The 12686-nt window shown below is 45.1% G+C and overlaps 1 protein-coding gene across 1 annotated transcript in view; it reads left to right on the top strand.

Annotated features, from left to right (window-relative positions):
- CNTNAP5 (contactin associated protein family member 5) overlaps positions 1-12686 on the top strand; it is a 251802-nt gene that overhangs the window by 217749 nt on the left and 21367 nt on the right. Inside the window, exon 19 of the mRNA XM_077273262.1 lies at positions 240-464. Coding sequence (XP_077129377.1) covers positions 240-464 — 225 coding nt within the window. The remainder of the gene's footprint in view (positions 1-239; positions 465-12686) is intronic.

The following is a 12686-nucleotide window of genomic DNA, read 5'->3' as shown; positions in this document are numbered from 1 at the left end:
CACCAACAATGATGAAGTTAAAAAGCAAAGTAGGTGAACGCACTAAAATAGACTTTACCAACTGTGCAAATTAAATGCAGATATAATATATATATATATAATTTTTTTTTTTTTTTTTTAAGACAGTGCTCAAAATACAATGCTGAATCAGGCCCAATGTATGGCAGAAAACAACTCTAATGGTTTACTTTTACAAAACCGTAAAAGATTATGTTTTCTCCTTTCTGTTGCATTTATAGAAATTTCTGCTATGTTTGAAGCTGGAACATCGGTCACATATATTTTCCAGGAGCCGTATCCAGTGTCCAAGAATAGCAGCACGTCAGCTTCAGCCATATATGCGGATACCATGGTATCAAAGGACAATATTGCCTTCAGCTTTCTGACAGCCCAAGCACCAAGTCTACTGCTCTACGTGACCTCAGTGTATCAGGATTACCTCGCTGTAATACTCTGCAGAAATGGTGAGACCCTACAAGCCTTTTATAATACATGACAATATATGTAAATTACATTCCTTATCCTGTACTGATCCTGAGTTACCTCCTGCATTATACTCCAGAGCTGCACTCACTATTCTGCTGGTGCAGTCACTGTGTACATACAGTACATTACTGATCCTGAGTTACATCCTGTATTATGCTCCAGAGCTGCACTCACTATTCTGCCGGTGCAGTCACTGTGTACATACATTACATTACTGATCCTGAGTTACATCCTGTATTATACTCCAGAGCTGCACTCACTATTCTGCTGGTGCAGTCACTGTGTACATACATTACTGATCCTGAGTCACATCCTGTATTATACTCTAGAGCTGCACTCACTATTCTGCTGGTGCAGTCACTGTGTTCATACATTACATTACTGATCCTGAGTTACATCCTGTATTATACTCCAGAGCTGCACTCACTATTCTGCTGGTGCAGTCACTGTGTACATACATTACATTACTGATCCTGAGTTACATCCTGCATTATACTCCAGAGCTGCACTCACTATTCTGCTGGTGCAGTTACTGTGTACATACATTACATTACTGATCCTGAGTTACATCCTGTATTATACTCCAGAGCTGCACTCACTATTCTGCTGGTGCAGTCACTGTGTACATACATTACTGATCCTGAGTCACATCCTGTATTATACTCTAGAGCTGCACTCACTATTCTGCTGGTGCAGTCACTGTGTTCATACATTACATTACTGATCCTGAGTTACATCCTGTATTATACTCCAGAGCTGCACTCACTATTCTGCTGGTGCAGTCACTGTGTACATACATTACATTACTGATCCTGAGTTACATCCTGCATTATACTCCAGAGCTGCACTCACTATTCTGCTGGTGCAGTCACTGTGTACATACATTACATTACTGATCCTGAGTTACATCCTGTATTATACTCCAGAGCTGCACTCACTATTCTGCTGGTGCAGTCACTGTGTACATACATTACTGATCCTGAGTCACATCCTGTATTATACTCTAGAGCTGCACTCACTATTCTGCTGGTGCAGTCACTGTGTTCATACATTACATTACTGATCCTGAGTTACATCCTGTATTATACTCCAGAGCTGCACTCACTATTCTGCTGGTGCAGTCACTGTGTACATACATTACATTACTGATCCTGAGTTACATCCTGCATTATACTCCAGAGCTGCACTCACTATTCTGCTGGTGCAGTTACTGTGTACATACATTACATTACTGATCCTGAGTTACATCCTGTATTATACTCCAGAGCTGCACTCACTATTCTGCTGGTGCAGTCACTGTGTACATACATTACATTACTGATCCTGAGTTACATCCTGCATTATACTCCAGAGCTGCACTCACTATTCTGCTGGTGCAGTCACTGTGTACATACATTACTGATCCTGAGTTACATCCTGTATTATACCCCAGAGCTGCACTCACTATTCTGCTGGTGCAGTCACTGTGTACATACATTACATTACTGATCCTGAGTTACGTCCTGTATTATACCCCAGAGCTGCACTCACTATTCTGCTGGTGCAGTCACTGTGTTACATACATTACATTACTGATCCTGAGTTACATCCTGTATTATACCCCAGAGCTGCACTCACTATTCTGCTGGTGCAGTCACTGTGTACATACATTACATTACATTACTGATCCTGAGTTACATCCTGTATTATACTCCAGAGCTGCACTCACTATTCTGCTGGTGCAGTCACTGTGTATATACATTACATTACTGATCCTGAGTTACATCCTGTATTATACCCCAGAGCTGCACTCACTATTCTGCTGGTGCAGTCACTGTGTACATACATTACATTACTGATCCTGAGTTACATCTTGTATTATACTCCAGAGCTGAGCTCACTATTCTGCTCGTGCAGTCACTGTGTACATACATTACATTACTGATCCTGAGTTACATCCTGTATTATACTCCAGAGCTGCACTCACTATTCTGCTGGTGCAGTCACTGTGTACATACATTACATTACTGATCCTGAGTTACATCCTGTATTATACTCCAGAGCTGGGCTCACTATTCTGCTGGTGCAGTCACTGTGTACATACATTACATTACTGATCCTGAGTTACATCCTGTATTATACCCCAGAGCTGCACTCACTATTCTGCTGGTGCAGTCACTGTGTACATACATTACATTACTGATCCTGAGTTACCTCCTGTATTATACTCCAGAGCTGCACTCACTATTCTGCTGGTGCAGACACTGTGTACATACATTACATTACTGATCCTGAGTTACATCCTGTATTATCCTCCAGAGCTGCACTCACTATTCTGCTGGTGCAGTCACTGTGTACATACATTACATTACTGATCCTGAGTTACATCCTGTATTATACCCCAGAGCTGCACTCACTATTCTGCTGGTGCAGTCACTGTGTACATACATTAAATTACTGATCCTGACTTACCTCCTGTATTATACTCCAGAGCTGCACTCACTATTCTGCTGGTGCAGACACTGTGTACATACATTACAATACTGATCCTGAGTTACCTCCTGTGTTATACCCCAGAGCTGCACTCACTATTCTGCTGGTGCAGTCACTGTGTACATACATTACAATACTGATCCTGAGTTACCTCCTGTATTATACTCCAGAGCTGCACTCACTATTCTGTTAATTGAGGCATGATTATCATACCGTCGATTCTTCTCCTATAAAGAGACAGATGTGTGAGATGTTTTGTGCAGCGGATGCTGAAGACCTCTGGCTTTGTATGAGATAAACAGATTAGTGGAGAAGTTCATTGTCCCATTTTCCGGTCACTCTCAGTTTTTTCTCATGGTCGGTTAAATTATCGGCTCATTTTATTGGTTTTGGCAGAATTTACTCAGTTTTTGAGTCAGAATTACAATGCAGTGGACGAGCTGCAGATCTGCGGTTTTATCTCCACTGCTGCTGATCCGACCAGCAAGTGTAAGAAATTCAGGTCCTTTGGGGGAAAGTGCTAATTAGGCAGCAGGATTCCTTCCGGCTGTGCAGATGGCGGCTCTTCTTACTTTACTCCTTTATTTTCATTTCACCAATGAAGCTGCAGCGCTGCGATCTCAGGTTTCCTGCACATTAGCGCTACAGCCGTGCATTACAGAGAAGTAACATGAAACAACCAACCTTCTCATGTAGAAGAGGCACCCTGGCGCTCCTGAGCAGCAGGGCGGGGGTGCAACGGCTTCTCTGCACCCACTACTATGTATCCGTACTATGTTCTTTTTGAGGAGTGGAATTCTGCAGGGAGCAGAACACAACAGGGATTGCAGAAAGCCTGATGAACATTCTCACTCCATTGTAGAAGTTCTCTCCCATGGATCTTGGCTTGGAGTTGAGGAGGAACCTACAGTTGTCCGTATGCCTCACAATCCTCTCCATTGCCCTATGTCGCACTGACTCACTCCCACCTCCATGCTGCTGCTGTTTTCCAGCCAATATTTTATCTCACCACATGCTGGATTCACAGTTACACTGCTCAGTACTGCTGTATAATGTCCTCCATGCTGCTGTTGTCTGCTTCACTTCAGCACTGGATTCACAGCTATACTGTTGAGTACTGCTATATTATCTCCAACATGCTGCTACTATTTCTAACCAGTGTTTCATCTCATCCCAGTGCTGGATTTACAGCTACACTGCTCAGTACTGGTATATTGGTGTATAATGTCTCAATATTTCTGCACTTTTCTAGCAAGTGATTTATCTCACCCTTGTGTTGCTGCTTTCTAGTATTGGTTTTATCTTACTGTGTATCAGATTACCAGCTGCATTCCAGTTCAGTATTGGAACAATAAATATATATATATGACACGGCAGCCCTTCTACAGCATTTCCAATCTCTCTGTGTTAGCGCTTTTCTCTGGTCTTTCCCTCCCGGCAGTCAGTTCTGATGAAGGTCTAAATAGACCGAAACATTAATTGTGGATGACCAATAAATCTGTTATATGTTTAAACTATCCTGAGTGCCAGGTTTATTGCTACTATTGACATGGCAGAAATTCATGGCTGTCACATTGCTGGGCAGCAAAACACAGCGGAGGCTTCTAGTATCGACTGTCTGTAATATCTGGAGCAATTTTCAAACATCTTACAGGCTACTCTATGCTTTGTATCCTAGCCTCACAATGATTTCTATATTTTCCCGGCTATTCTTTGTATATTAGCTAGGCTATGTTTAAGTAGTAAAAAAATCCAGCACCAAGAGGTTGCACTCCAGTAAGCTTTATTCCAAAATCATATTGGAGTGCAACCTCTTGGTGCTGGATTTTTTACTACTCGTTGGATTTTCCTGGTATGGCAGCCATGCACAGAGTGGACAGGTGAGCTGAAAAAGACTTTTTTGCTTACTAGGCTATGTATACTAGCCACTTTGTATACTGTCTAGGGTTGAACGAAACGGATCGGACAATTTCAAAAATCGCCGACTTTCGGCAGAGTCGGGTTTCATGAAACCCGACCCGATTCCAGTGTGGGATCGGCCATGCTGTCGGCGATCTGCGTGCCAAAGTCGCGTTTCGTATGACATGTTCAGTGCCATTTCTCAGCCAATGAAGGAGGACGCAGAGTGTGGGCCGCGTGATGACATAGGTCTCGGTCCCCACCATCTTAGAGAAGGGCACGACAGTGATTGGCTTGCTTTCTGCCGCGTCACAGGGGCTATAAAGGGGCGTGCACGCCGACCGCCATCTTACTTCTGCCGATCTGAGCATAGGGAGAGGTTGCTGCAGCTTCATCAGAAGAAGGGATATAGTTAGGGAGGGAAGATTAACCCCCAAACCGCTTGTGCTGTAGCGATTTCCACTGTCCAACACCACCTTTCCTTTGCAGGGACAGTGGAGGCTAGATTTCTGTGCATCAGCTCTGTAGCTTCTAAGGCTCCCTGATAGCTGCATTGCTGTTTGTACGCCGCTGTGCAAACCAACTGCTTTTTTAAAAGCAAAAGTTCTGTTGCTCCTTTCTGCAGTTATCTTGTTTCTTTGTCTTTGTTCTTTTGTGTGCAGCAGTCCTTTCTATTGCTGCCATACTTGTCCTGAGATCATTGTGGGGAGATTGTTATTGTAGTACAGTCCCTTTTTATATATATATATATCTCTGCCAGCCCCTTTCTGCCACTTATACTGTGTAGTGTAATACAGTGGGCCTGATTTTTGCAGCACTCTCCCACACAAAAAAGAAAGATTTTAATTGCCAGTAAGTGGATCTGCGTCAGTTCTGTTTGTCGTATATCTTGCAGACACTTTCTGCCACTTACATTGTGTTGTGTTATACACTGGGCCTGAGTTTTGGTTCAGTCTCCCACATAATAAAAAGGGAGATTTAAATTCACAACAAGTTTATATACACCTTCTACCTTGTTTTGCCGTACTATATAACGGGTGTTATTTTGGTTACATTTTCCCAAAAATGAGGAAGTCTGGTGGAAGAGGCCGTGGGCGGTCGTTGCCAGCTGGTAATGATGGTGGTGGAGGTGGTGCTGCATCTGGTGGTAGTGGGAAAAGCACAATAGCGCCTAAGGCTCGAGTTGTTGAGCCAGCGTCATCGTCTGGCTACACAAGGCCTCGAATGCTCCCTTTTCTGGGAGTAGGAAAACCGCTTTTAAAGCCGGAGCAGCAGGAACAAGCTTTGGCTTTCCTTGCTGACTCTGCCTCTAGCTCTTTCGCCTCCTCTTCCGAAAGTTCCAAATTTAAAAGCAGCGAGTCGTCAGTGGATGCTCCCGGTCAGGAACAAGTCGCTTCCTTGTGTCCTTCACCCAAAGCAAAAGTGAAGGATGCGTCAGGCGACACTACAGGTTACTCCATGGAGCTCTTTACACATACCGTGCCTGGGTTAGAAAGGGAAATAGTTAACAGGCCATTACAAGATGAATCGGACATGGAGTGCACTGATGCACAGCCACAGCTAGATTATTATCCTGTTCCATTGACTCAGATCACTACATTGCCCTCGCAGTGTACTGAGCCAGAATCTGACCCTGATGAGACTATGGTGCCCCGTCCCGAACGCTATAGCACCTTACACGGTGACACAGAGGAAGGTGCACAGGACATTGAAGAGGAGGTGATAGATGACCCAGTTGTTGACCCAGATTGGCAGCCACTGGGGGAACAGGGTGCCGCTGGCAGTAGCTCTGAAGCGGAGGAGGATGAGCCGCAGCAGGCATTAACATCGCAACAGCTGTCCTCTAGCAGGCCCGTATCAGGCCAAAAACGTGTGTCAAAAACAAAAACAGTTTTAGGAGAGCGTGGCCATCCGATGAAAGTAGCACAGCGTGCAATGCCTGAAAAGGTTTTCGATAGTAGGAAGAGTGTAGTGTGGGAATTTTTTAACCAAGATCCGAATGATCAGTCAAAAGTTATCTGTAAGAAATGCTCAAAGACCTTTAGCAGAGGGAAGAATTCCCTAAATTTAAATACAACGTGCATGCGTAGACATTTAACCAGCATGCACTTGCAAGCCTGGACTAACTACCAAACGTCCTGTTCTGTTGGTGCACCCGCTCAGAATGAAGGTAGTCTGCAACGCTACATTGCTTCCCTCACTGTAAGCCCACCGGTTAGGACAACACCAGCAGCAAATGTGGAGGTATCGTCGCAAGGCCAAAGCAGTCAGGGAATCACAAGGTTCTTGGTAGGAAACACTGTAGGTAGGCCAACATCAAGAATACCATAACCAACCCTCTCTCAATCCGCCATGTCCACCACCACCACCACCACCGCTAGTTCCACCATATGCTGCTCTCCAGTCCAGCTCACCCTACAAGAGACTCTCGTTAGGAAAAGGAAGTACTCATCCTCTCATCCGCGTACACAGGGTTTGAACACCCACATTGCTAGACTAATCTCGTTAGAGATGATGCCCTACCGGTTGGTTGAAAGCGAAGCTTTCAAAGCCCTGATGGCCTACGCAGTACCACGCTATGACCTACCCAGTCGACACTTCTTTGTGAGAAAAGCCATCCCAGCCCTCCACCAGCATGTCAAAGACCGCATTGTCCATGCACCCAGGCAATCAGTCAGTAGAAAGGTGCACCTCACAACAGATGCATGGACCAGTAGGCATGGCCAGGGACATTACGTGTCCATCACGGCGCACTGGGTTAATGTGGTGGATGCAGGGTACACAGGGGACAGCCATAGTGGGACAGTTCTGCCTAGCCCACGGTCTAGGAAACAGTTGGCAGTAGGCGTTCGCCACCCCTCCTCCTCCTCCTCCTCCAGAAGCGAAAGCTCGTCCACAGAGCGCAGTCGCCCTACCACTCCATCCGCAGCTGCCAGTGTTGCACACAAGGTGTCCCATTATGGAACAGCTAGTGGTAAGCGTCAGCAGGCTGTGTTGGAAATGAAGTGTTTGGGCAACAACAGACACACCGCGGAAGTTCTGGCCGAGTTCTTGCAGCAAGAAACTCAGTCATGGCTGGGCAGTGTACACCTTGAGGCAGACAAGGTAGTCAGTGATAACGGAAGGAATTTTATGACTGCCATAGCCCTTTCAGAACTGAAACACATTCCTTGCCTGGCTCACACCTTGAACCTGATGGTGCAGTGCTTCCTGAAAAGTAATCCGGGGTTACCATCCCTGCTCCTGAAGGTGCGAAGACTTTGCTCGCACATCCGCCGGTCGCCCGTACACTCCAGCCGTATGCTGAACCATCAGCGAACACTGAAGCTTCCCCAGTACCGCCTAATAATCGACGTTGCAACAAGGTGGAACTCCACACTGCACATGCTTCAGAGGCTGTGCGAACAGAGGTGTGCTGTAATGTATTAGTACAAACTACTTTTCCGCCCTTATCGATGTTCTCCCTCACACGTCATTCCCATTTGATTACTGGGCATCCAAATTAGACACCTGGCCTGAATTGGCAGAATATGCGTTGCAGGAGCTTGCTTGCCCAGCAGCTAGTGTGCTATCAGAAAGAGTATTCAGTGCTGCTGGTTCAATACTGACCGAAAAAAGGACTCGTCTGGCGACCCAAAATGTTGATGATCTAACCTTCATGAAAATGAACCAATCATGGATTTCTAATTATTTTGCCCCACCTTCCCCTGCTGACACGTAGCTTTCCTGAAAAATGTCTTGCTTTTGGCCTCCTCTTACCGACTGCTCCAATTCCTCCATTTGTTGCTGCTGAATGTCCACCGTAGGCCATTTTTTTACCTCCCTAAATGGGCTGACTCCCCCGCACAGGGCCGTGGTCACCACTTGGCGCAAGCACCCGTGCGAGTGCCGTTTGTCTGGACAGGTGGGTGTGCCCACTCTTGGCCGACGGCACTGGCACAGGGTCCCTCATAGTACAATGAACTGTCTCTGGCGGTGGTGGTGCACACCCAACGTCAGACACACCGTCGTAATATGAGGGGCCCTGTGCCAGTACCGCCGCCCACGAGAGAGTGTTCCCCCCCCTGGTCGAACAGTGCTCTACCACTTGCAATACTTACCTCTCCCTGCTCCACCACTGTGTAGTCTGTGCTGATAAATCCTTCAATGGCACTGCCAATAAAAATGTGTTGAAATTATAGATGATAGTAAAAATATACAGGGGCCCTGTCCTACATTTACACCAGTTAATACTTTGCGCCTACTACCACTGTCTGCTAATCAGCAGAGGAGCCCACCCCTGTACCTAGCTATGCCACCTGTTTACTTATGAACAATTTTTTTGGCAGACATTTACCTCACTTTATTATTTTGGCCTACTAACTGTGTCATCCACTCCTTACAGCTGTCCTCCACTGAACAAAGCTATGCCGCCAGTTTACTCCTGTTACCAGTTTTGAACTGCATCTAGCCTACTTTTTTATTTTAGGCCTACTAAGTGTGTCTGCGCCACTCATTACAATCGTCCTCCGCTGAACAAACCAATGCCGCCTGTGTACCCCTGTAACCTATTTTAAACTGCATTTAGCCTACTTTTTTTTATTTTAGGCCTACTACCTGTGTCTGTCTGCGCCACTCAATACAGCTGTCCTCCACTGAACAAAGCTGTGCTTCAATTTTCAGGCTTTCAGCCTATATCAGATATGAAACTGCATTTGGCCTACTTGTTTGGCCTACTGACGGTGTCTGCCACTAGTTGTTGTTCTCCTCCACTGAACAAAGCTGTGCTTCAATTTTCAGGCTTTCAGCCTATATCAGATATTTGGCCTACTTGTTTGCTTGGGCCTACTAACAGTGTCTGCCGCTCCTTGCTTTTCTCCTCCACTGAACAAAGCTGTGCTTCAATTTTCAGGCTTTCAGCCTATATCAGATATGAAACTGCATTTGGCCTACTTGTTTGCTTGGGCCTACTGACGGTGTCTGCTGCTGGTTGTTGTTCTCCTCCACTGAACAAAGCTGTGCTTCAATTTTCAGGCTTTCAGCCTATATCAGATATGAAACTGCATTTGGCCCACTTGTTTGCTTGGGCCTACTAACGGTGTCTGTCGCTCCTTGCTTTTCTCCTCCACTGAACAAAGCTGAGCGTCAATTTTCAGGCTTTCAGCCTATATGAAATATGAAACTGCATTTGGCCTACTTGTTTGGTTGGGCCTACTAACGGTGTCTGCCGCTGCTTGTTGTTCTCCTCCACTGAACAAAGCAGTGCTGCCTGTTTACTCCTGTTACCAATTTTGAACTTCATTTGGCCCACTTTATTACTTGGGCCTACTAACTGTGTCTGCCACTCATTACAGTTTTCCTCCACTGAACAAAGCAATGCCGCCTGTTTAGTCCTGTTACCAATTTTGAACTGCATTTAGCCTACTTTATTCTTTGGGCCTATATCTGTGTTTCCTCCTCATCCTGCCCATTGCCCAGACACTGCTAGATGAGTCTGCTGGTACATTGACCCAGACCACTACATTCCCCTTGCACTCTACACAGCCAGAATCTGACCCTGCTGAAAGTCTGGTTCCCCTTCCCGCATACTATACCACCTTACGTGGGGACAAAGAGGAAGGTGCAGATGAAAGTGCAGGTTCCTTCATCAGGTGGCAGGGGCATACTCGTTGGCGACGTCACTGGCACAGGGCCCCTCATAGTACGCAAAAGTGGCTCTGCCGGTGGGAGGCGCCCCCGCCATCAAACACCGCCGTACTTTGAGGGGCCCTGTGCCAGTGCCAATGCGAACGAGTGGGCCCCCCCCTGCTTGCACAGGATCACAGCACTTGCAAAGTTGAAATACTTACCTCTCCCTGCTCCACCGCCGTGACGTAGTCTGCGTTTCCTGGGCCCACGAAAAACTTGAGCCAGCCCTACCCCCCCCCACAACTTTAGCCAAATGACCCCCAATTTTCAATGCCTAACTATTATTATAAAGTAAATTAAGATTGACAAGCTTGAGTAACAAGAATGGATGTTTTTGGCATTAAAATGGGCACTGTAGTTGTTTTCCTGTCCTCCACTCACTGCCGACTTTGCTTCCCCATTGACTTGCATTGGGTTTCGTGTTTCAGTCGGATCCCCGACTTTTTGCAATAATCGGCCGATTTGACCCGACCCGACTTTTGACAGTCGGGTTTCGCGAAATCCGACTCGATCCTAAAAAAGTAAAAAAAGTAGGAAAAGTCGCTCAACTCTAATACTGTCCAGACAATGCTTTTTGTTTTCTCTTTAGACTATGCTTTACAGTGCTTTGTATACTGGCCGGACTATGCTTTGTATAATCTTCAGGTTATGCATAGTAGTATTAATAATAATAATAATAATAATAATATTAATAATAATAATATGCTTTGTGTATTCTCCAGGCTATGCTTTGTATATACACCAGGCTATGCTTTGTATATGCTCCAGGCTATGCTTTGTATATACTCCAGGCTATGCTTTGTATATACTACAGGCTATGCTTTGTATATATTAAATAAGAAAAGGTGCTAGATCTCCAACCAATTGGCCATGCACAAAATACACACCTATCAGAAAGGTACGACAGTGTTTCACATGCAGATACTCTCAGTGCTAAATGCACAACATGGGGAATGAGAACAAATTGCCCCTAACCATTAAACTAAGTTTAAGCTACGATAGTGTGCTCCATTATAGTAAAGGAAACAAGGCATGAACATAAAACCCCTAAGATGATATATAGCGCATTTGAATGCTATGCCGTAGTAGAGTAGTATAACATTACCTAGTGTCAGCTGTATGGAGATCCTTGGCGTCCCTCTGCCTCGACGCGCGTTTCGCAATGCTTCTTCGGGAGGAGTCTATGCTTTGTATTTTCTCCAGACTATGCTTTGTATATTCTCCAGGCTATGCTTTGTATATACTCCAGGCTATGCTTTGTATATTCTCCAGGCTATGCTTTGTATATTCTCCAGAATATGCTTTGTATATTCTCCAGGCTGTGCTTTGTATATTCTCCAGGCTATGCTTTGTATATACTCCAGGCTGTGCTTTGTATATTCTCCAGGCTGTGCTTTGTATATTCTCCAGGCTATGCTTTGTATATACTCCAGGCTGTGCTTTGTATATTCTCCAGGCTGTGCTTTGTATATTCTCCAGGCTGTGCTTTGTATATTCTCCAGGCTGTGCTTTGTATATTCTCCAGGCTGTGCTTTGTATATTCTCCAGGCTATGCTTTGTATATACTCCTGACTATGCTTTGTATATTCTCCAGGCTGTGCTTTGTATATTCTCCAGGCTATGCTTTGTATATACTCCTGACTATGCTTTGTATATTCTCCAGGCTATGCTTTGTATATACTCCTGGCTATGCTTTGTATATTCTCCAGGATATGCTTTGTATATTCTCCAGGCTGTGCTTTGTATATTCTCCAGGCTGTGCTTTGTATATTCTCCAGGCTGTGCTTTGTATATACTCCAGGCTGTGCTTTGTATATTCTCCAGGCTGTGCTTTGTATATTCTCCAGGCTGTGCTTTGTATATTCTCCAGGCTGTGCTTTGTATATTCTCCAGGCTATGCTTTGTATATACTCCTGACTATGCTTTGTATATTCTCCAGGCTATGCTTTGTATATACTCCTGGCTATGCTTTGTATATTCTCCAGGATATGCTTTGTATATTCTCCAGGATATGCTTTGTATATTCTCCAGGCTGTGCTTTGTATATACTCCAGGCTGTGCTTTGTATATTCTCCAGGCTGTGCTTTGTATATTCTCCAGGCTGTGCTTTGTATATTCTCCAGGCTGTGCTTTGTATATTCTCCAGGCTGTGCTTTGTATAT

The sequence above is a fragment of the Ranitomeya variabilis genome, chromosome 7, assembly GCF_051348905.1.
Source record: "Ranitomeya variabilis isolate aRanVar5 chromosome 7, aRanVar5.hap1, whole genome shotgun sequence".
In the NCBI taxonomy this organism is placed as follows: Eukaryota; Metazoa; Chordata; class Amphibia; order Anura; family Dendrobatidae; genus Ranitomeya; species Ranitomeya variabilis.
The sequence above is the reverse complement of the archived record's forward strand: the minus strand, read 5'-3'. Positions and strand labels throughout refer to the sequence as shown.